The 21845-nt window shown below is 47.5% G+C and overlaps 1 protein-coding gene across 9 annotated transcripts in view; it reads right to left on the reverse strand.

Moving 5' to 3' along the window:
- Window positions 1-21845, reverse strand: part of LOC137431138 (protein ARK2N) — a 49306-nt gene that overhangs the window by 27159 nt on the left and 302 nt on the right. The window contains exons 2-7 of one of the 9 annotated variants that reach the window (XR_013624059.1): window positions 20988-21332; window positions 8817-9137; window positions 8464-8707; window positions 6200-6278; window positions 5782-5886; window positions 3638-5074 (exon numbers count right to left, since the gene is read on the reverse strand). Coding sequence is in view for 7 of the 9 variants with exons in the window: in XM_078781496.1 (XP_078637622.1) it covers window positions 4830-5074; window positions 5782-5886; window positions 8464-8707; window positions 8817-9137; window positions 20988-21224 (1152 nt within the window). In the remaining 2 variants the exon portion in view is untranslated. Of the gene's footprint in view, window positions 1-3637; window positions 5075-5781; window positions 5887-5984; window positions 6342-8463; window positions 8708-8816; window positions 9138-20987; window positions 21333-21450; window positions 21777-21845 lie in introns of those variants that run through there. The other 8 variants (XR_013624058.1, XM_078781496.1, XM_078781495.1 and 5 more) reach the window with 8 other exon arrangements.

Consider the following 21845-nt stretch of genomic DNA (forward strand, 5'->3'; position numbering starts at 1 on the left):
CTGTAATCTGGTGGTGAAAGAAGGCCGCATTCCAGTGGATTGGGAACTGAGTACCCTCGTCCCTCTATACAAGGGGAAAGGTGACCCTCTGGAGTGTGGTTCGTACCGAGCGATAAAGTTATTGGAGCATGGAATGAAGGTATTGGAAAGGGTATTGGAGAGGATAAGGAAGAAGATGAAGATTGACGAAATGCAGTTTGGATTTATGCCAGGAAGAGGAACGACAGACGTGCTCTTTATTGTGAGGCAGTTGCAAGAGAAATACATGGAGAAGAGGAAGAAGTTGTTTCTTGGGTTTGTTGATCTGGAGAAAGCATTCGATAGGGTTCCACACAAAGTATTGACATGGGCATTGAGGAAGTTAGGAGTGGAGGAATTGTTGATCAGAGTAGTGATGGCAATGTACAAAAGAGCGCGCACAGCTGTAAGGACGAAGGACGGGAACAGTGGTGAGTTTGAGGTGAAGGTGGGAGTGCATCAGGGGTCGGTACTAAGTCCACTACTATTTGTAGCTGTGATGGAGGTGCCGGCTCAGAACGTAAAGGAGGGTTTACCATGGGAGTTGTTGGATGCAGATGATCTGGTGTTGATTGCGGAAAGTATGGATGGACTGAAGGAAAAGATGAACAAGTGGAAGGAATGTATGGAGACAAAAGGTCTGAAGGTGAATATAGGAAAGACGAAGGTGATGGCAAGTGGTAAAGCATGTGGTGAGGTGGAAAGAACTGGGAAGTGGCCATGTGCTGTGTGCAGGAAGGGTGTCGGAGTGAACTCCATTTATTGTACAATGTGAGCTGAGTGGGTTCATCAAAAATGTAGTGGTCTGAGAGGGTCATTAACCAGTGTGGCAGCTACATTCAAATGTAAGGTGTGCACAGAGGGAGCTGCAGATGGAGGAAATGTTGAGTTGGATCTTGGAGACGGCGTGAAGCTGGAAGGTGTGACAACATTTTGCTACCTCGGAGACATGCTGAATGGAGAAGGTGGATCAGAATCGGCAACGGTTGCAAGGGTGAGATGTCCATGGAAGAAGTTTCGGGAACTGCGTGGCGTGCTGATGAGGAGGGGAGTGTCGTTGAAGCTGAAGGGAAAGGTGTATGCTGCATGTGTGAGAAGTGTTATGATTTATGGGAGCGAGACATGGGTAATGAACGTAGAGCAGCAACGAAGGCTGGAAAGGGTGGAAATGAGAATGGTTCGGTGGATGTGCGGAGTATCGTTGAGAGAGAGGAAGACAAATGATGAATTGCGAAAGATGATGGGAATAGAGCCTGTGATTGATGCTGTGAAGAGGAACAGGTTGAGATGGTTTGGTCATGTGTTGAGGAAGGATGAAAGCGACTGGTTGAGAAGAGTGATGGAAATGAATGTAGAAGGAAGTGGGGGATGGGGAAGACAGTGAAAGACTTGGCTAAAGATGGTGGAAGAAGAAATGCGGGCAAGGGGGTTAACAAGGAGAGATGCAGAAAATAGGGCACAATGGAGAAGATCGTCATGGGGACCGCAAGGCTAACCCCCGCTCTAGCAGGGAAAATGGCCTTAAAATGCATGTTGTTGTGTTGTTGTCGTGTAGCCTTTGTAATTCTGCTGTGGAAGTCTTCTGCAAACGGTAGATTGTGATACTTTCAGCCCTGCACTCAGGAGGTTCTTATTGATGTCACCCACAGTTAAGGGGTTTTCTTCACAGCTCTGATGATTTTTCTGTCATCAACTGGAGTTGTTTTCCTTGAACAACATAACATAGCTGTTGTCTATTGCCAAGTACACGAGTGGTTTCTTTATTTTTCAACATATTCCAAATTGTTGGAATTGCTTGCCTAATATTTCTGCTGTGGTTATAATTGATTTTTTTTTTGTTTGTTTTTGTATACAAGATCGAGGCTCGTGAAAGAGCTAACATTAATCACACAAAGAGTCAAACCGACACATAAAACACAAAATAAGGGGAGCGGCAGACAAGATGGGGAGAGAGGGGGAAGGACACAAACATTTGAGAGCAGGGACATCGAAAGAAATGTGGGAGGGGGAGGGCTTGGGGGGGAGGTGGGAGAGGTATAAAACATATGAACACTGCAAGGACTTCCAGGAAAAAAGTTGGAATTAAAAAAAAAAAGAAAAAAAAAGTGTATCTGGGGTGAATTTATTGGGGGTAGAAAAGATCAAGGTTTTGGTTGGGGGAAGATAAGAGATGGTGGTGAACAGCTGTTTTAAAGATATGGAGGGAGGAGTGGGATTGAAGGGAGTGGGGGAGTTTGTTCCAGAGGCAGGAGAAAAGGGGAATGAAAGAGTGAAGGTGAGCAGAGAGCCTGGATTTTGGCAGTTTAACCAGAAGAGGGTTGCTGTCAGATCTTGTGCGACCTGCAGGAATATTAGGGGGACAGAGCGCAGAGAGAGCTGGGGGAGCAAGGCCGGAGAGGAGTCGGTAGAAGACAGAAAGACCACCAACCTGCCTGCGGTGGGTGAGGGAAAGGCCCTCTGAGTTAGCTTCATCGCGGGAGATTCCAATGATTCTGAATGCTTTGGTTTCAACAGCGTGAAGACGAGCTAGGTGTGAGGCAGGAGCACCAGCCCAGAGGGGAGAGCATTATTCCATTGAGCTGCGGATGAAAGCCTTGTATGTGGTGAGGAGCTCAGGTGTGCCAAGGAAGGACTTCACACGACGGAGGATGCCCAGTCGGCGACTGGCTTTGGAGGCCAGATTTGAAATGTGGTTTTCCCAGGAAAGATCATGGCAGATAGTGAGACCCAAAAGATTTAGTGACAGGACTTCTTGGAGAGGATTATTCAGAAAGTGGATGGGAGGGTTGTCCAGTCGGTCTTTTCGGAGAGACATCGTAAGAGTGTGAGATTTGTCAGGATTGAAAGACATGTTCCACTTGTTTGCCCAGTCTGTGATCTTGTCCAGGTCTGCAGAGAGTGAGGAGGCTGCAGACTGCCGATCTGAGGGATGAAGAATGGAGTGACAGAGAGTAGAGTCATCAGCAAAGAGATAGAGTTCCACCTTGTCAGGAGGAAAGGACACAGAGTCCAGGAGCAGCTGGGTACGACTGGGTGCGGTGGGTACAGAGAGGGATGGGTTTGGGACACAAGATTTAGAGGCAAACACAGAGTTGAGGCATTCAGCTCAACATTGCAAGTCGTGTAGTGTGAAAACCAAGTTTCATACAAAATACAGCACAGGAAGTCCCCGAGTTACAAGGAGATTCAGATCTAAACAATCGTTCATACAGTACGTAAATCGGGCGGCCGTTAAATCAGTTACAAATGGTGGTGTCAGCGCACGAGTGAGGGCTACTCACCCAGTGATTTACCAAGGTCAGGGGGAGACCAACCATTACCTTGCAATGTGAAAAAATTAAACTGACACTGATGGACTGGTGTTTAACTGGAATGTATGATGTCAAGTCATACTGCCCTGGCAGCATTGCCTTACGGCCAGGTAGGAGGTACACACAGTACAGGTTTTAACTTTTAACCTCAGTCATGTACGAGCGATCATGTTTTCCGTTGTCATCGCAGTCGTTTCTGAAGCAATTGGTCGATTTATGGGAATCGGGTGTGCTTTTGAAAGGTTACGGTGTTTCTCTGTGTTTGAAAGCAAAATCAATTCAATAACACCCAATTTCCAAGACATCTATAATTCAACGTTTTGTTTATTGAAATTCGCAATAAACAAGAGCAAAAGCTACTCAAGGTTTTTGGGTTGTATACAGCACTGTAATAAGCACTCACACGGACGCCAATCGGCTGATGCCGATTACCAATATTGGTCCAGCACTCGTGGCCATTGTTGTGTCCATGGATGGGTGGCAATGGTTTATGCCCACAAAACCTGCAAGTACCTGGAGTACAGGGGCTACGGAAGCAAGTACAGTACACATGAAAAAACACACAAGTAGCTGGGTTACACTGTCAGGGTTTACGGTATATACACACATTGCAGTATATGGCAGAAATATCGCCACCTTTGGTGGTAGCTGGTATTACAAATCAGCTTCCTTTTCTTCATAATATAATGGAACCTTCTCAAAATTATATCGATTATGATATGTTGTGATGAATAAAAATTATTTTTGAAATGACAAAAAAAGGGATGAAGTGCTTTTCTAAGAACATGCCACAGCACATTTGCACACCGAAGGTGGGACGAGAAGGGTACACCCAACCAGAGGGTGGGAGTACCCGCTGGTACATGACAATGCTACATAATGACAAAGACCAGCAAGTAATTTCAGATAAAATTGATTCAAATAAAAATACAACCATGGAAATCCTTTCCTCCATGGTACTCATTTCACGACAAGAAGCGGATTTCTAATTTCTCAGGAAGATCGAGCACTGTCTCCACTGAACAATTCAAGATTTATCCATGCCTGGACAAGGCCGAGGTGGATGGAATCTTAATTTCGTCATTAGATATGCGAGACCTCAAAGCAGATATCAAAATTAACCGATTGAACATAAGCGAGTGGCAAATTCACCCATGTTAGGGTATGCGTGAGGTTCTTTGATCACTAGAGCATAATCGTAGTCCTTCCGTACAAGGATTGAAATCGCATGTGAACAAAGTCAGTAGATTTCACCTCCTGGGTGAAAGCCTAAAGTGAAATTGCATTTACATCAGGCACCAGATAAATGCAATTCACTTTAGAATTAAAATCACATGTGTGTGTGCACCAGTTTCATCGCTTGCAATGTGTTGATCACACACCCACACACAGCAAACAATAGGAAGCCAAAACACAATTGTAAAATAAAGCTGCAAATTTTATTGTTGACGCAAGTAACAAAAAATTCTTTTTTTTAAGGATTACAATCATACAAAAACGTCACTGTGGGCTTCTTGCAATCAGTGCCGCTGCAAGGTTGTTGACTGCAGACATGAGCTGTTCATTCAAAGCATTAAACCTCTCTCTCTGTCGTTGCCTCTCCTCTTCAGCGTGTCTCAACCACTCCTCCTCCGCCTTCCTGTCCTCCTCTCGGATCAAATCCCTCCTCCTCTGTTCACGTTGCATATTCTGCAGAGCCTGCTCAATCCATGGTGAATCTCCAGAGGATTTCCTTTTCCGATTTGCTGTGACAACACAACGAAATGACGTTGGCTTAAGAGGCAGTCTATCAAGTGTGCACTGGGTGTGTGGGGGTGAGGGAGGGGTATGAATGTGCAAATGGCATATGGATGATAAATCACAATTTTAACCATACAACTATACTATTGCATAGTCGGTTGTGCGGCATCAGAAATCCCCATGCTTCGTACCTAAGGCAAAGTTGAAAGATGGCAAAAAGTTCCACCAGGAAACCAATATTAAATTTTGAGTTCAAAAATGTTTTCCCTGTTTTTATCCCTGCGACCCGAAGTCCAGACCCCTTGGCATCAAATCCAGGAAATCATTACATATTTCATGCAGCCCCCAATATTGATTACGTATACAAAGTTTCATTTAAAAAACGTTTTAAAATGTGCCCATAGTTGCATTTTTCGGTATTTGATTTATTGACCCTGCCCCAGGGGTGGGGCCAAAATGATGCTGCTTTTGCACCTTCGTGCCATGTGGTGATCATAACTATCCTGCCCAACCAGTGTGACAGACAAACGCCGATTACAAAATATACTCCAGTTCCCACCTGCCCACCTTAACCCCACCACCACCACCCGTTTTTTTTGTTTTTTTTCAAAAAGCATGGGAATGATGATGTACTTCCACAAGTATCAGAAAACAACATGACAAAGTGCCAGAGAGTCCGTTTGCCTCTCGGAAAGAATAAACAGCAATTTACCTCTGCATTTGAAAGCGGCACTCAATGAGGACGACTTCTTCTCATCATTGAGGTCATTGTTGGAGTTTCCTTGAGTTTGATCCAACTCCCATGACATGTCAGTGCCTACACAAGGGAAGGGTGGGGGCGCAGATGCTCATACGTCTCCTCAACTACAATTGTAATGTTAAAACAAAGATATGAATTTAAAAAATAATTATTAAAAACAGGTGTTTTAAAAAAACTTTTACAGTCCATCTCTTCCAACTTCCAAGGAATGATATGCAAACATTAACTAGTCCAACAGCATGAAACACGAGAGTTAGGATGTGTGCATGCACTAAAATTGATCATGCACTACACATGCGATATACAAGCAGTTAAAAACAGCAAGCTTCTACATACACGCACGCACACACCCAACGATATTTTTACCCACCTTCTGCATCTTCGTCCGCAGACAACTTGGGGCGAAGCAGAATTGACCACGTTGCTCCCAACCACTGCTGGTCTATGGCCTAGCATGCAGTCCATGGGTGTCAATTTTTCTTTGGAGCGGCACCGCTCCAAACATTCATAGCCTACAATTTATACGTTCGCGTTTGATTATTTATTTTGAAATCTCTTCACAGCATTGCTTCATGCTATACAGTTGACATGTTTACCCCCCTCCCCACCACCCCCAACCCCCACAAGCTGCAGAGAGATCTGCTAATACACCTGTTCATTCCTCAGCAATTTGAGCTGTGCTCAAATATATTTGACCGTCCGCAATGCCGCAAGCTTCTCAACCTTCAGCTACTGGTCTGTAACTTCAACTTGTGTTAGAAATACTCTGGTTTCAGCAGAATCGCGGTCATTTATGAAATAGACGAGATGTTAGAGCAGCAAAGGCGTTAACGATTTGGTGTCGACATCATTCGAGCGCGGTTTAGAGCAGGTTCGACCACCGGGGGATGGCTCGCCGATTTAATCACACCTCAGCCTCAGTTCCAGGCCGTGGCGGTAAGTGGAGCATCTGTCTGCACAGTGCCAACGTGCTAGTGGAGAAAAGGCATATTTGCTTGTAGAAACACAGGCTTTAAACCTTGTTAGTAAAAACGGGGTCAATATGGTCAGCATAGCATCACATCTCATTTTCCACTGGCCAAGCAGATACAAATCACAAACAGGAGCGAGAGAGAGAGAGAGGGGGGAGAGAGAAAGGGGAGACAGAGAGAGGGGAGACAGAGAGAGGGGAGACAGAGAGAGGGGAGACAGAGAGAGGGGAGACAGAGAGAGGGGAGACAGAGAGAGGGGAGACAGAGAGAGGGGAGACAGAGAGAGGGGAGACAGAGAGAGGGGAGACAGAGAGAGGGGAGACAGAGAGAGGGGGGACAGAGAGAGGGGGGACAGAGAGAGGGGGGACAGAGAGAGGGGGGACAGAGAGAGGGGGGACAGAGAGAGGGGGGACAGAGAGAGGGGAGACAGAGAGAGGGGGGACAGAGAGAGGGGGGACAGAGAGAGGGGGGACAGAGAGAGGGGGGACAGAGAGAGGGGGGACAGAGAGAGGGGGGACAGAGAGAGGGGGGACAGAGAGAGGGGGGACAGAGAGAGGGGGGACAGAGAGAGGGGGGACAGAGAGAGGGGGGACAGAGAGAGGGGGGACAGAGAGAGGGGGGACAGAGAGAGGGGGGACAGAGAGAGGGGGGACAGAGAGAGGGGGGACAGAGAGAGGGGGGACAGAGAGAGGGGGGACAGAGAGAGGGGGGACAGAGAGAGGGGGGACAGAGAGAGGGGGGACAGAGAGAGGGGGGACAGAGAGGGGGGACAGAGAGGGGGGACAGAGAGGGGGGACAGAGAGGGGGGACAGAGAGGGGGGAGAGAGAGGGGGGAGAGAGAGGGGGGAGAGAGAGGGGGGAGAGAGAGGGGGGAGAGAGAGGGGGGAGAGAGAGGGGGGAGAGAGAGGGGGGAGAGAAAGGGGGGAGAGAAAGGGGGGAGAGAAAGGGGGGAGAGAAAGGGGGGAGAGAAAGGGGGGAGAGAAAGGGGGGAGAGAAAGGGGGGAGAGAAGGGGGGGAGAGGAAGGGGGGAGAGGAAGGGGGGAGAGGAAGGGGGGAGAGGAAGGGGGGAGAGGAAGGGGGAGAGGAAGGGGGGAGAGGAAGGGGGAGAGGAAGGGGGGAGAGGAAGGGGGGAGAGGAAGGGGGGAGAGGAAGGGGGGAGAGGAAGGGGGGAGAGGAAGGGGGGGAGAGGAAGGGGGGGAGAGGAAGGGGGGGAGAGGAAGGGGGGAGAGGAAGGGGGGAGAGGAAGGGGGGAGAGGAAGGGGGGAGAGGAAGGGGGGAGAGGAAGGGGGGAGAGGAAGGGGGGAGAGGAAGGGGGGAGAGGAAGGGGGGAGAGGAAGGGGGGAGAGGAAGGGGGGAGAGGAAGGGGGGAGAGGAAGGGGGGAGAGGAAGGGGGGGAGAGGAAGGGGGGAGAGGAAGGGGGGAGAGGAAGGGGGGAGAGGAAGGGGGGAGAGGAAGGGGGGAGAGGAAGGGGGGAGAGGAAGGGGGGAGAGGAAGGGGGGGGGAGGAAGGGGGGTGAGGAAGGGGGGTGAGGAAGGGGGGGTGAGGAAGGGGGGAGAGGAAGGGGGGAGAGGAAGGGGGAGAGAAGGAGGAGAGAAGGGGGAGAGAGAGAGAGGGAAAAAAGAAAAGAAAAGAAAAAAATGCTATCACCAAGGGAGTAGCTCACCATCAACCAGCTGCTTGGGTACCAGATTCCCATGGGCCGAGTCGCCAACGTCTGAAGGTGCATCCGACGAGGCCGTCGAGCTGTCCGTAGAACCAGTATCACTGTCAGTGTCACTGTCACTGCTGCTGTCACTGCTGCTGGTAAAGGGTAAGAGGGCGTACTTGCGTTGTGCCACGGCTTCCCTCTTCTGCCGAAGCTTCCGTAAGCGCTCTTTGCGTTTTTGGCTTGGCGGATGCACTGTGACCTGTAGCACAGGCACAAACCACATACTTCATGGTGCACTAATCCCAACACACGAAACAAGATGGTACCATTTTGAGTGACATTATTTGGCCAGATGGCCCACTGCTTACCTGCGTCGCAGGCCGTGCCTCAGGCTTTTTACCGGGGCTGCTTGTTGCTCGGTTCTTCTTACTCGCTACAGCCCCAGCAGCTTCACCTTCCGAGCAAGCTCTCCGGCCTTTCCTGGGTCCTCCCCCAGCCCCACCACCATCTCCTATACTTGACCCACTTGCACTGCGAGGTCGCCGACCACTTCTTGCTCCTCTGCCTTTGTCAGATGAAGATCCGCAGGTCTCAGAGTCACCAAACTGCAGGCTAGATGTGGGAGAGGGCGAGCATTGGTCCAAGCTGTCTCCATCACTGTCACCACGGTCTGCACAATCCCTCGGAAGCTGTGGTAAAGACGGTGGGAGAATTAATCAGGGAGTAAAATCAGGCACAAAGATAAGAAATGAAATGGCACTCAGGAAGAAAATATCTATATTATAATAGGCGAAGGTGATTCTGTCTGTCTGTCTGTCTGTCTGTCTGTCTGGGGGTGTGGCTTACTCCGTTTACAGAGTAGCTCCACCCATTCTTGGAGAGGCTTCATGTAAACAAATATCCACCATTTTATTAACTCAAATAGCTTTGAGGCCTGTTTAGTTAGGCCCGTGCTGTCTTTCTCTCTCACACAGGTTTATTTCAACTCTAATTCGATATATCATTTCATTTTTAACAGTCGCTAGCATAGTTTTAGACTCGTTTGAAAAAAAAACCGGGAAGAGAATCCCATGAAAGATTCCGTTTCTAACGAAATGATTTCTCAAAGGCCTGTAAAATAAAGCCCATTCATTGAGTCACCCTCACGATTTTATCTCGAATTCACCATCTGATTTAATTTTTATTGATGGTTTTAGACTCGGTGCCAGAAATAATTGAGAACATTCACGCACACACGGGAAATTGCCAAGATATATATTTTTTTAATCGCGGCACGGTCGGCCATACACCGCCTAAAATAACAGACAGGAAAATGGCGAGTTATATTAAAAATTTGTGGCGGACTTTTCCATTTGATGACAATCGTTACGATGAAATATTTAATTTATACGTCGTCACAATAATGTGGAGAGAGGGGCATAGCTTCGTTCACGTATCGTCACAGACGGGAAATTGCCGACAGATATTTCTTCGTTATTATTTCATTCATCATTATTATACGGAAGTAAAGGTAATCCTGTTTAAACTGGCATTCATTCCAGCGAGGGGTTGGAGAGGAGCGAGGGGTTGGAGAGGAGCGAGGGGTTGGAGAGGAGCGAGGGGTTGGAGAGGAGCGAGGGGTTGGAGAGGAGCGAGGGGTTGGAGAGGAGCGAGGGGTTGGAGAGGGGTGAGGGTGGAGATGGAGGTGAGCGAGGGGTTGGAGGTGAGCGAGGGGTTGGAGAGGAGCGAGGGGTTGGAGAGGAGCGAGGGGTTGGAGAGGAGCGAGGGGTTGGAGAGGAGCGAGGGGTTGGAGAGGAGCGAGGGGTTGGAGAGGAGCGAGGGGTTGGAGAGGAGCGAGGGGTTGGAGAGGAGCGAGGGGTTGGAGAGGAGCGAGGGGTTGGAGAGGAGCGAGGGGTTGGAGAGGAGCGAGGGGTTGGAGAGGAGCGAGGGGTTGGAGAGGAGCGAGGGGTTGGAGAGGAGCGAGGAGTTGGAGAGGAGCGAGGGGTTGGAGAGTGAGGGCCGATTGGAGAGGAGAGTGAGGAGGTATTGGAGAGGAGTGTGAGGAGGGGTGGGATTGGAGAGGCGTGAGGGTGGAGAGAGGAGAGTGTCAGGTGGAGAGGAGTGAGGAGTCACATATTATGTGAAATAAATAAATTGTGTTCATTACACAATTTCTGGATCTGATGAATTGCCAGTAACCATTTTGTAAAATTGAATGTGCAGCATCTAACTCAATATGTCGAAATGTCACACACGTCCATGCCCGTGGGATTCCCACGGGTGACCCCACTAGTATATATATATACTATTCCATCATCGTTGGCACAAAGGTGGTTCAAAAGATGCCAAGATCACAAAATGGCAAAGAAAATTCCCAAATACAACAAACAATTTTTTGTGAGGATAAGGTGAGGGGGACGAGAAGCCTGACAGACGACCTTGTAAGCTTCACACAACAACAACAACATGCATTTTAAAAGGCCATTTTCCCTGCTAGAGCGGGGGTTAGCCTTGCGGTCCCCATGACAATATTCTCCATTTTGCCCTATTTTCTGCATCTCTCCTTGTTAACCCCCTTGCCCGCATTTCTTCTTCCACCATCTTTAGCCAAGTCTTTCTCGGTCTTCCCCGTCTTCTACTTCCTTCTACATTCATTTCCATCACTCTTCTCAACCAGTCACTTTCATCCTTCCTCAACACATGACCAAACCATCTCAACCTGTTCCTCTTCACAGCATCAATCACAGGCTCTATTCCCATCATCTTTTGCAATTCATAATTTGTCTTCCTCTCTCTCAACGATACTCCGCACATCCGTCGAACCATTCGCATTTCCACCCTTTCCATGTTGCCATCCCATTCATTCTCTGTATTCAACAGCATTTCCATATATCTTTTCCATCTTCCTTTAATTCCATCTGGGTCGACAACGATTTGTCCCACTTCATCCTTCAAGCAGCTCACCCCCATCACATCACACCTCTTTCGCTATCTGCTTTGCAATCCTGAATACTGCTTTCTGACCCTCTTCCGAATCCAAGCGTTCTCCGAACATTTTCCTACATGCCTCCTGCGCCTTTGCTACCTCTTTCTTTGCAGCCTTCCTGGCTGCCTTATAACTTTCATGCTCTGCTGTTTCTGCTCCCGTACCCTTCGCCTTCTGCCACTCCTTGAACTTCTTCCTCTTCTCGTCAATCCTCTTTCCAACTTCATCATCCCACCACCATGTTTCCGAGTGCCTCGGTGGTCCTTTTGTCCATCCACATACCTCACCAACGGCTCCCAACAGACTAGCTTTCATTGACATCCAACCACTTTCAAGCTCAACCACATCATCCTCGACCCTACTCAGCCTCTCTTTTAATACCTCCCTTACTGTCTTCACAAAGAAATAAAAAAGAACGAAAGTCTAACAGCAGCGTAGCCGGGCTTTTTGATACTTTAGTTGAAGAGGATAATATGACCTGAATGTAGATACCAGTTAGCAAATAATGTAAGTATTTAAAAAATTTGAAGTACTCCAAGTCTCAAAGCTGTCTGTCACCCTGGAAATGGAGATTGCCTTGAGACACTGGTTTATTCTATATGTTGGTCAGTTTGTCAACACTATCAAAGTGACCGCAGCAGCAAATCCTGCCACCAACCTCCTTGAGAGAGGACCCAGTGAGTTGGTACTCATTTTTCCGACCTCAAAAGGATGACGGGCTGAATTAACCCACATGACAGGGGCTCAAACCACCCCGCCCCCCCCCCCCCCCTTCCCCTAAAGGGTGTTGAAAGAATCATTACTGGCAAAGCCAAATGGCATAACGCATCAGTCTACCTTTCAGCAGCATAATTGTCGGCTATAAAACTCACCGAATATGTAGGATAAATATGTGAGGGACATACATACATACGGAGACAAACGCTATAAACACAGGAACCAAACATCTACGCCGTAAAAAAATTTGTTTAATCACGAATTTGCCAGTTCTAAAAGCCTCTTTGCGAGTTTGAAGTTTGCGAGAAGGAAGAGGCACTATGAATGGTTTATTCATACAGCAGTTTGAACGGAAGCCTTTATTATTCTGTGACAGTAGAAACTCTTTAGGACACGGAACAGCATACAAAACTATATATACAGCAGTGATATTTTGCGAAGCAATAGAAAAATATATAAAACTACACAGAAGTAACCCACAAACAACAACCACAGCCACGATAACAATAGAGTTATAAAATATCGTTATTTTCATGCGTTTTACTTCATGTGTTTCACACCAAGTGAAAAACAAAGGTAGCGCATGCAGATTGTGATGCATGGCAGGTTCAACGATATGTCCGGCCTGAACAGCATAGGAATCAAAATGGTCATCCGTCGTATCGTGTGTGGAGTCATATCGTATCGTGTGTGGAGTCATGTGTGGAGTCATCCGTCGTATCGCAATAATGACATCACATCACCCATGTCATGTGACCAGATCCTCAGCTCTGATTGGTGTATGTTTGAGGGGACATACATACATACATATACATACAAACACTGTTCTAGATGGCTTTGCCCTATGGGGTACGCCGTAAAGAAGCTCTCTCAAATGAGAGAAGGCCAGTGTGAGCCACAAATGCATTCATAGATCGATTCCCAAGTGACGGGCTGGCTAAAAATAAAAGTGGGCTGCTAGACCTGTGGGCCGTAATGTAGCAGCTATCACTGCTTGTTTGCAGTGGGTACCATGGGGTAGTGTCGTTCACAGGCTTCATCCACTGCAGACTGCATCTTAAGCCGGAAGTACTTTTTAACTGCAAAAAAAAAAAAAAATGTTGTGTCTTTGACCTAGAAGACTACACTACCTAGAAGCAAAGTAGTTTTATTTGTTATTTCTTTTGATGTAACGGTGTCCCCAAAAATCCTAAAGATATTGTTGCGGATCTCCTGGTCGGCCTTCTCCCCTTACCAAGGGGGGATTAGTTCCCTTGTCTTTGACTAGCCGATGGGATCCGGGGCTATGACGTTCCTTCCGGACGGCGTTAAATAGGGTTTTAGGCCGAATTCCTATTACCTAAGTACCAACTTGCTAGGAAGCAAGGAAATAAGCCCCGCCCGAATCACGGTTACAGGTGGAAATGCCAAGCGGTAGCGAACCGTGACCCGAGCCGTTATCAATGGCTAAACCCGATCTGAGCGGTTCCTAATCGTGCCACGCTTACCCAATGGCGGAAATCACTGATACGGTCAAATCAGGAAGAAACAAGGAATAACAGTTAGTTTATTACACGATGTACAATGAGAAGAAGAACACACAGTGCAGCCTTATACAGTCTTATACTTATCCCAGGACAACGGGCCTGTTTCACACTCAGACACACTCACACGGGGATTGCAGATTGTCAGGTTGATGGTCAGGGATGATGTCCAACAGCTCGTTCTCCGGCCCCCGACTCGCACCGCGAAGAAGATGGTCAGAACGGCAGAAGCTCCCCGCGGGTCGTTGGCGCGGATCGGACAATTACGGGGCGAACGGTAAGCTGGGCTTGGCGGTTACTTGCGGCCACGGTCGCGTACGTAATAACTGGACCGGCGCTATATGCGCTCCCAATACGAATTCGTATGCGCTCCCAATACAAATGCGTATGCGCTCCCAATACAAGTTCATATGCAAGGCGCAATTCCTTCCAGTTCTTCTCAGCCCTCCGCTTCAACCAGTCCTCTTGATACCAGCGCTGTTGCGTAAGTCCTCCCGCATAAGCCCTCCTCACAAAGCGCCTCTCCCGCAGAAGTCCTCCTCACAAAGCGCCTCTCCCGCAGAAGTCCTGTTCAAGGGCTTTGTGCGTTGGCTTTTATAGGCACGCCCTTACCACGCCATGTCACCCAAGCCCTGATTGGCTGGTGGCCCTTACCGTGGCTGTCTCCCCCGCTTCAACCTCGATGCCGCGCTCCTCCCTCTCTCAGGCCTACCTCGTGTCATTTGACTAGTGAGCATCCTAATGCGAGGTGCAATAGCCAAAATGGGGCGTGGGATTGATTCCGCCCATAGAAGTGCAATTTGAGGGTGGAGGCAAAATGAAGGACCTAAACTTATTTCTTTTACACAACGCAGATGTTACTAGGGAAATGGCCTTATACTCACATAGACTATGACATAACTAATATCCTAAATGGGCCTACGTGTTGCTTGTGGACTAACTAGGGGGCAAACCTTCAACCTTTAATGATGTTATATGTACACTCTCAAAAGCGCAACAATATTGTTATGTCTGGGGGTAAAGTAATATCTAGAGTCAGGTAGATCTGTATCGGTAGGTATTCGACTGTCGCGATAGGGAATCTACCTGTAATAAGTTCTGTTAGTCCGATTTGTCGGTTAAGATGCATACTTGTGAACATACCAGGATGTTCGTGTGTTAAGTAGTTAGGGATTAAGAATAACGCCCCTGTGTGTCCAACCTGGTCATCAAACCTGTGTCCCTCATGGCAATGCACACCTGTAGACACTTAGTTAGGTCCCTAGCGCAACATTAAATAATTCCCTTCCCTGACAGTGACTTCGGAAGAAACAGGCAAGGAAACCAGTTCGGGACACCGCCGATGATGGCCGCCGCCCCCTACACCTCCGGCAGGCCTAGCCACATCAAGTGCGCCGCGCTATGATCACGCTACAGCGAACGAGTGATGGGCAGTGCGGTAGGCGCGGACCTCCAGCCAACGAGCACGAGAGGCGTGAAGCTGGAAGGTCTGGTGGAAGGCGCTGATTGGGTAGCGCGCCGAGGCTGACGTCACCACGGCATGGTTATAAAAAGGACGCGCTTGGTTCGGAGAGAGAGCGAACTTGGGCTTGGCTTGGAGCGGGGCTTGGCTTGGAGCGGTGCTCGGCACTTGGACTTGGCTCATAGCGTGCAGTCGCACTTGCGCCCTATCCCCTTTTTTCCGTTCTTCTTGGTTCTGAGTTCGTGTTCGTGTTGGAGATCGACCTCGTGTGGAGCTCGCTGGCCTGCGTTGGACGCGTGGTGCTTGGTGCACGGACCTCGTGAGCAGCGAGAGGCTTGGAGCGGGGCCTAGTGGCACGCGAGCAGGGCCGAGCGGGGCCGTGTTACACTGCAAGACTACGTACAGATAAGACTGCACACTACATTACATTTACATTACATAACGAACGTTTTTCTTTTGGTTATTCATATTCCTGTGTGGCGTATTTGAAGTCTGGTGTGTGGGATCCCAATTTAGGACTTTGATTTAGTATCGCGTTTTCCTGTCCCTACCTTTTATTACAATAAACCCTTGTATCATTTTCCATTCTGCACAAATCTTGTGTCCGGTTGAGTTCGTTCACCTTCCACAGCTTCGCGCTCCCGCGTCTTCCTCTTCACTTCTTCCTCCCCGCGTTTCATAGCAAAATCGGTGTTGGTCGTCGCCTTAATTAAATCCGTTCTGGTCCATCCGTGAGCCCTGGTATTAACCAAAAGGGTCCGCGCGACAATATTTATTGTATGCCAAGGGCCTAAGCCACAGACACTCGGTGAAGGCATTTGGGAAACAAATATGGAACAATATTTTACGATCTGTAAAAGGCATTACCACGAAGTACTCTGCCATAGCTAAGTACGCTGACAAAAAATGACAAAATTATAAGAACTTAAAATGATATGTCGGCCAATTTTGCTTTCACAAACACTTTTCGAAGAAACTACACAAAATCTAAATATACGACAATAAATTTATATGTGACGTTTTAAGTAAATAAATGGACCTCCATAGTTTTGTATATTTTTCTTTAATTTTCGTTTTTACCTGATGTAGTATAAAGGATTACAAGCAAGGAATAGGCAATACCTAATATAATTAATAATCCATTATATTGAGTTTATTTGAGGATGTCTGTGGAATCCAATGATTGTGGTGTCCCACACTCCTCCTTTATCCCTTTCCCACACTACTTGGTCATACCCCACAAATCAAGTGGGGAAAGTTCAAAACAGTCGACAGCAAAATAGAAAGTCGTAATGAAGCCCACAAGACCCCAGAAGGGAACGGAGACAGCAGGGAACATTATAATGTAGTCGTTAATCAATATTTAATCATTGGACTTCATCGCAAACCAGGACTATTCAGTGATTATCTATAATTATATAATGCAAACCGTGGTGTCTGTCCATGTATTTGTCTGTTTCCCATTTCCGGCAAACACTTCCTGCGCTGCATTTGAAAAGCTTCACACGTAGGCACAGCTCAACATTCAACCGGAAGAAGAGCACGATACCAAATGAGATACATTTTAAACATACAAATACAACATGCAATCACATCTTACTCGGATTTACTTGGATGTAGAGGCCGGAAGCGATGCTTATTTGCCCGTCGCTACTGCGCTGATGCATGAATATCTCTGGTAGGGTTGGTACTTCATTGGATGATTTTTGCCCAATGCACCTCCAATGCTGACTTGTAACGGTTGACCGTTTTTGCATTGACTGCTCTTTCAGGAACTGAGCTCCAGTTGTCAATACTGTCGTGTTCCGGGGGTTAAGACCCCAAGAGGACGAATGACCGAAACGAGCTTAAACTCCGAGGTGTACTCGGAACCTTGGCGGGATTGTCTTTGGCGCGCACGGGGAAAGCCTGAGCCTTACCTAATCGGGAACACAGGCAGGGGTTATCCGAAACCACAAACGAAGATCATAAGCCTGCGCATCATAAGAGGTGAATAAGGGTTGGCGTCAGGAAGGGCATCCGGCCATAAAATCATTGCCTCAAACAAGCAACCACGATTGTCATGGGGCCGCAATGCTAACCCCCGCTCTAACGGGGAAAAATGGCCTTAAAACAATCATTCATTCATGGCTGCCAAACCACATGACCTACGACATAATTTTCAAACTATATGCAACAGTGCTGTTAGATATTTGTAAAATTTCGCATCCATAGGGTAAGCAGTTTCAGAGATATAATTATTTAATATTTTCCTTCAATCCAATATGGCTGCCACACCATGTGACCAACGATGTTTCCAAGATCATCTTTTAATCGCCATGCCTAGTCAATGACACGTAAAGTTTTGAGCCAATTGATTTGGTGGTTTGGGATAAGATCTTTTTTTAAAGTTTTAGGTTAAACCCAATATGGCTGCCAAACCATGTGACCGATGATGTCATAAAGTTAATAATTAAATACAAATGCAGGAATTATCCTGGAGGATTTTAGCAATGGGAGAAAATCTCCCTGTGTACAAAACAATGAGATTTTTTCCAAACACGATGGGATTATACAAAATTGTTTTGAGATAAACTTTTACTCATGCTCGTCAAATCTCATTATTCTCGGGGTATTAATTAAAAATAAATATGGTCAAGAAAACAAAGACTTGTGTGATTCTTTCAGTATTCAAACAGACTATCTCACTCCCTGTGGCTTTTATTGCGAAAATGATTAACCATGCCACAGATAAGTTTAACACATAAGTTGCCATGAAATAGCACATTTGATCACATTTAATAATACTGATTGAAAACATCAAAAGTCATGTTGTTTGATCACATGACAATGACCACCTCCCTGAAGATAGATTGCTATCATAAGACAAGAAACAATGTTCTTAACCTTAGACAGTAAATCATCAGTTGCTGAAAAATCATGTCAATCACAATGTCCCTGGTGATAGTGGTGATAGTGATAGATAGTGATAGATAGTGATAGTGAATTTAAGGACCCAGCTGTCTTGAAACGTTATTAAAGTTTTGCCGGAAGTAGCTGTCTGCACTGTGGCGGCCATGGCCACTGTCCCACTTTCGCCCTGCACACGGTCACTAGCTGGATCATCCTGGTTGTCCTCAGTGGTAGAACTACTGCTGGTACCTATAAAGAATCGTTTTATACTTTGCCCATCAGGCTGTGGTTGCGGAGATCTCTTTTTCGGCGGCATTTTCGGAAAAAGCGTAATCCAGAAACTACTGCAGACAGCGAACACGTGGTTGCCGAAAAGCCGTCGCTTAATGCCGCAAAACATTGTCACGGCTACCGTAAAGCGTGAAAGCGAAATTAAAATGGCTACGGTCTGTTTACAGTTTAGAATAGCTTCATCTTTGACAACTTCCAGACCTGACAAAAGCAGAAGTAAGTACACGATTTGAAACTGTTTCGCCTGAAAACTATACCGCGACAACTGACACGCTCCATGCGATTTTTTACCGCTCTGGCCAAAATTGTATGCGATATTTTCCAACTTTATGCGAGAATATCGCGGAATCGCGGCCAAAGTCATTCCCTGCAAATGGGTCATAGATCATGTGCATGCAATTTCAGATTTTTAGGATAAGAATTCGATTAAAACATTTTTGGCTGGTATACCACTTCACCTATGACTTCATAATTTTCATACTTTTGTTCCCCATTGGGAGTACTCGACAATGTGCCACGTTTCACATTTTTCCATTCAGCGGTTTCCGAGAATTTTTTTATTTTATTTGCGTTTAACTCAAGATGGCTGCCATACCACGTGACCTATGACATCACAATTATCATAAAAACATTCTGCACGGGTGTCCCTCCTACCCTGACGGTTTCGTCTCAATTGGACATGTGGTTGGTGAGAAAAACGAGGTTTAGCCCGTACGGACGGATGGACATCCCAAAAACATAATGCGTCCGGCTACCTTCGGGGGCAGAGGCATAAAAACGTAATTAGCACTGCGACCCAAAATAAACATTTAATAATAAACTTCAGAGGTTCAAAATAAAATTAATACTCGGTGACGGAATTTGTCACCACTCTGAGTCAAGGAGGTTGGCATTTCAAACCCCAGCCAAGTCAGTCATTATAGCAACGACTTTAAAAATGGCGTGTGGTGCTTCCTTGCTTGACGCTCAACATTTGAAGAGGATAGAGGATAGAGGATAGAGGATAGAGGATAGAGGATAGAGGATAGAGGATAGAGGATAGAGGATAGAGGGAGAGAGAGAGAGAGAGAGAGAGAGATCGATTTTAGATACCTGGACGCACGCACGCACACACACTATGTGAACAATTTCAACACTTTCTATCCAAGCTTGGTGTGGGCTAAACATCTTAGGTTCCTGAGTTTGAGCCCCCCATCTTCCCGTTGAAATAACACCAGGTGGGCTGACTCAGCCCGTCATCCTTTCAAGGTCGGCAAAATGAGTACCAGATGACTGGTAATAGGGGGCACCACACTCCCAGAAAGCGATGCAGCCAGCATCCATGGCTACATACAAAGCACCACCAATTCCTATCTCGTCATGTGCCAAAATACCATCAATTGGAATAATAAACACATTTGAACGTCAAAAGGAATGAGTAATGGGATTCAAAATGAATGTTCTTACGTACCCTAATTTATTCGACCTCACAAGGCGTAACACATTAAAAGGTACTGCACGGGTCTCAACTCCAATGGCAGCCAACATGTCCGAGCCAGCACCACACAGACATGGTGGGATCAAATACAACCCAATGCTGGAATATCTTCCTTTAAAGTGATTAAACCCACTCCTGGCTAAAACTCCCAAAATCCAGACTCATTGAACACCTGCTCTCACCTCCAACCCCACCCCACTCTGTGTGTGTCTGAACCGATACCTGAAGCTGGTCAATCTCCCTCTTCCTTCGAGGTCTTCAGGCAGGTGGTGCATCGCCATCGGACGTCATGCCCATTAAGCCCAGCCTCTTATTCGCAGGTAACTTACTTTACCTCTTGCAAATAACCCACCCTACCACTTGCAGGTAACCCACCCTACCACTTGCAGGTAACCCACCCTACCACTTGCAGGTAACCCACCCTACCACTTGCAGGTAACCCACCCTACCACTTGCAGGTACCCCACCCTACCACTTGCAGGTAACCCACCCTACCACTTGCAGGTAACCCACCCTACCACTTGCAGGTAACCCACCCTACCACTTGCAGGTAACCCACCCTACCACTTGCAGGTAACCAACCCTACCACTTGCAGGTAACCCGCCCTACCACTTGCAGGTAACTCGCCCTACCACTTGCAGGTAACTCACTCTACCACTTGCAGGTAACTCACCCTACCACTTGCAGGTAACCCACCCTACCACTTGTAGGTAACTCACCCTACCACTTGCAGGTAACTCACCCTACCACTTGCAGGTAACTCACCCTACCACTTGCAGGTAACTCACCCTACCACTTGCAGGTAACTCACCCTACCACTTGCAGGTAACTCACCCTACCACTTGCAGGTAACTCACCCTACCACTTGCAGGTAACTCACCCTACCACTTGCAGGTAACTCACCCTACCACTTGCAGGTAACTCACCTTACCACTTGCAGGTAACTCACCCTACCACTTGCAGGTAACTCACCCTACCACTTGCAGGTAACTCACCCTACCACTTGCAGGTAACTCATCCTACCACTTGCAGGTAACTCACCATACCACTTGCAGGAAACACCCTACCACATACTCTTTTCTGGTTTATCCATTGCTTTGCATTTTGTGACCAACCGTTGCCACCCACTCCCACAGAGTTCGATACCTTTCTATTAAATATCAAAATAAATAAATAAAACAGAAAAACGTCAGATCACGAACTCGCAATACCTCTCGGCTTGTCCAGGTATCGTCGGGACTCATGTCCATGTCCGAGTTCGTCGCCGCAGGCTTGCCCTTGCCTCGCCCCTCGCACGTGGAATATACGGCCCCGAGTGGCGGTACCTCGGCCGCGGTCTTTTCGCACACGAGACCATCGGCACGACAGCTCGGCACGCTGGGAAGGCTTTCCACGGAAGGAAGGACTATGGGGGAGGCCGGTACTCGCACCTCAGCCCTGGCGTCCATGGCCGGGTAGCTGGAAAACCCCCGGGTCCTTCCCCTCCCAGAACGATACCACCCAAAGAGGTCCCCGAGGACACCGCAAAAAAAAACCTCCCGCCTCAAATTTCACCCCTAGAAAAGAAAAGAGGGGTGGGGGGAGGGAGAAGGATAACGACAACTTGCTTAAAGGAGCCAAGGGTTATCATCACAGGAGTACAGTTGAACGTAGTTGTGTGTGATGTAACACCACCAATTGTAACGTCGCCCAGGCCCATGTTTCTAAAGCCCGGTCTTGTCAAGCACCAACGACCATGGGTGTAGTAATAACGTTCGCGACGTTGTTACTCAACATATGCGAGAACATCGTGTACTGTACAACAAAAGCTAATGGGAGGGGTGGAGGGACACCTTCGGTTTGGTATATCTGACGATACATGGGAATACCCAGGACGGTAATGCACTGAATCCCAGGTAAGGAACACTTCTGAATCTGTGTGAGGTAAATCGGAATCCTTTGCCTTTGGATTACCTGGCCAAAAAATAACGCCTGGGCCTAAGCTAGTGCGTCGTTCGGACAGGGGGGGGAAGGAACGGGAAAGTGGGGCGGAGATTGGGCTTGGCATTCGACTCTGGACACATCCTAAA

This window comes from Myxine glutinosa, chromosome 7 (assembly GCF_964187855.1).
Source record: "Myxine glutinosa chromosome 7, kmMyxGlut1.1, whole genome shotgun sequence".
Classification (NCBI taxonomy): Eukaryota; Metazoa; Chordata; class Myxini; order Myxiniformes; family Myxinidae; genus Myxine; species Myxine glutinosa.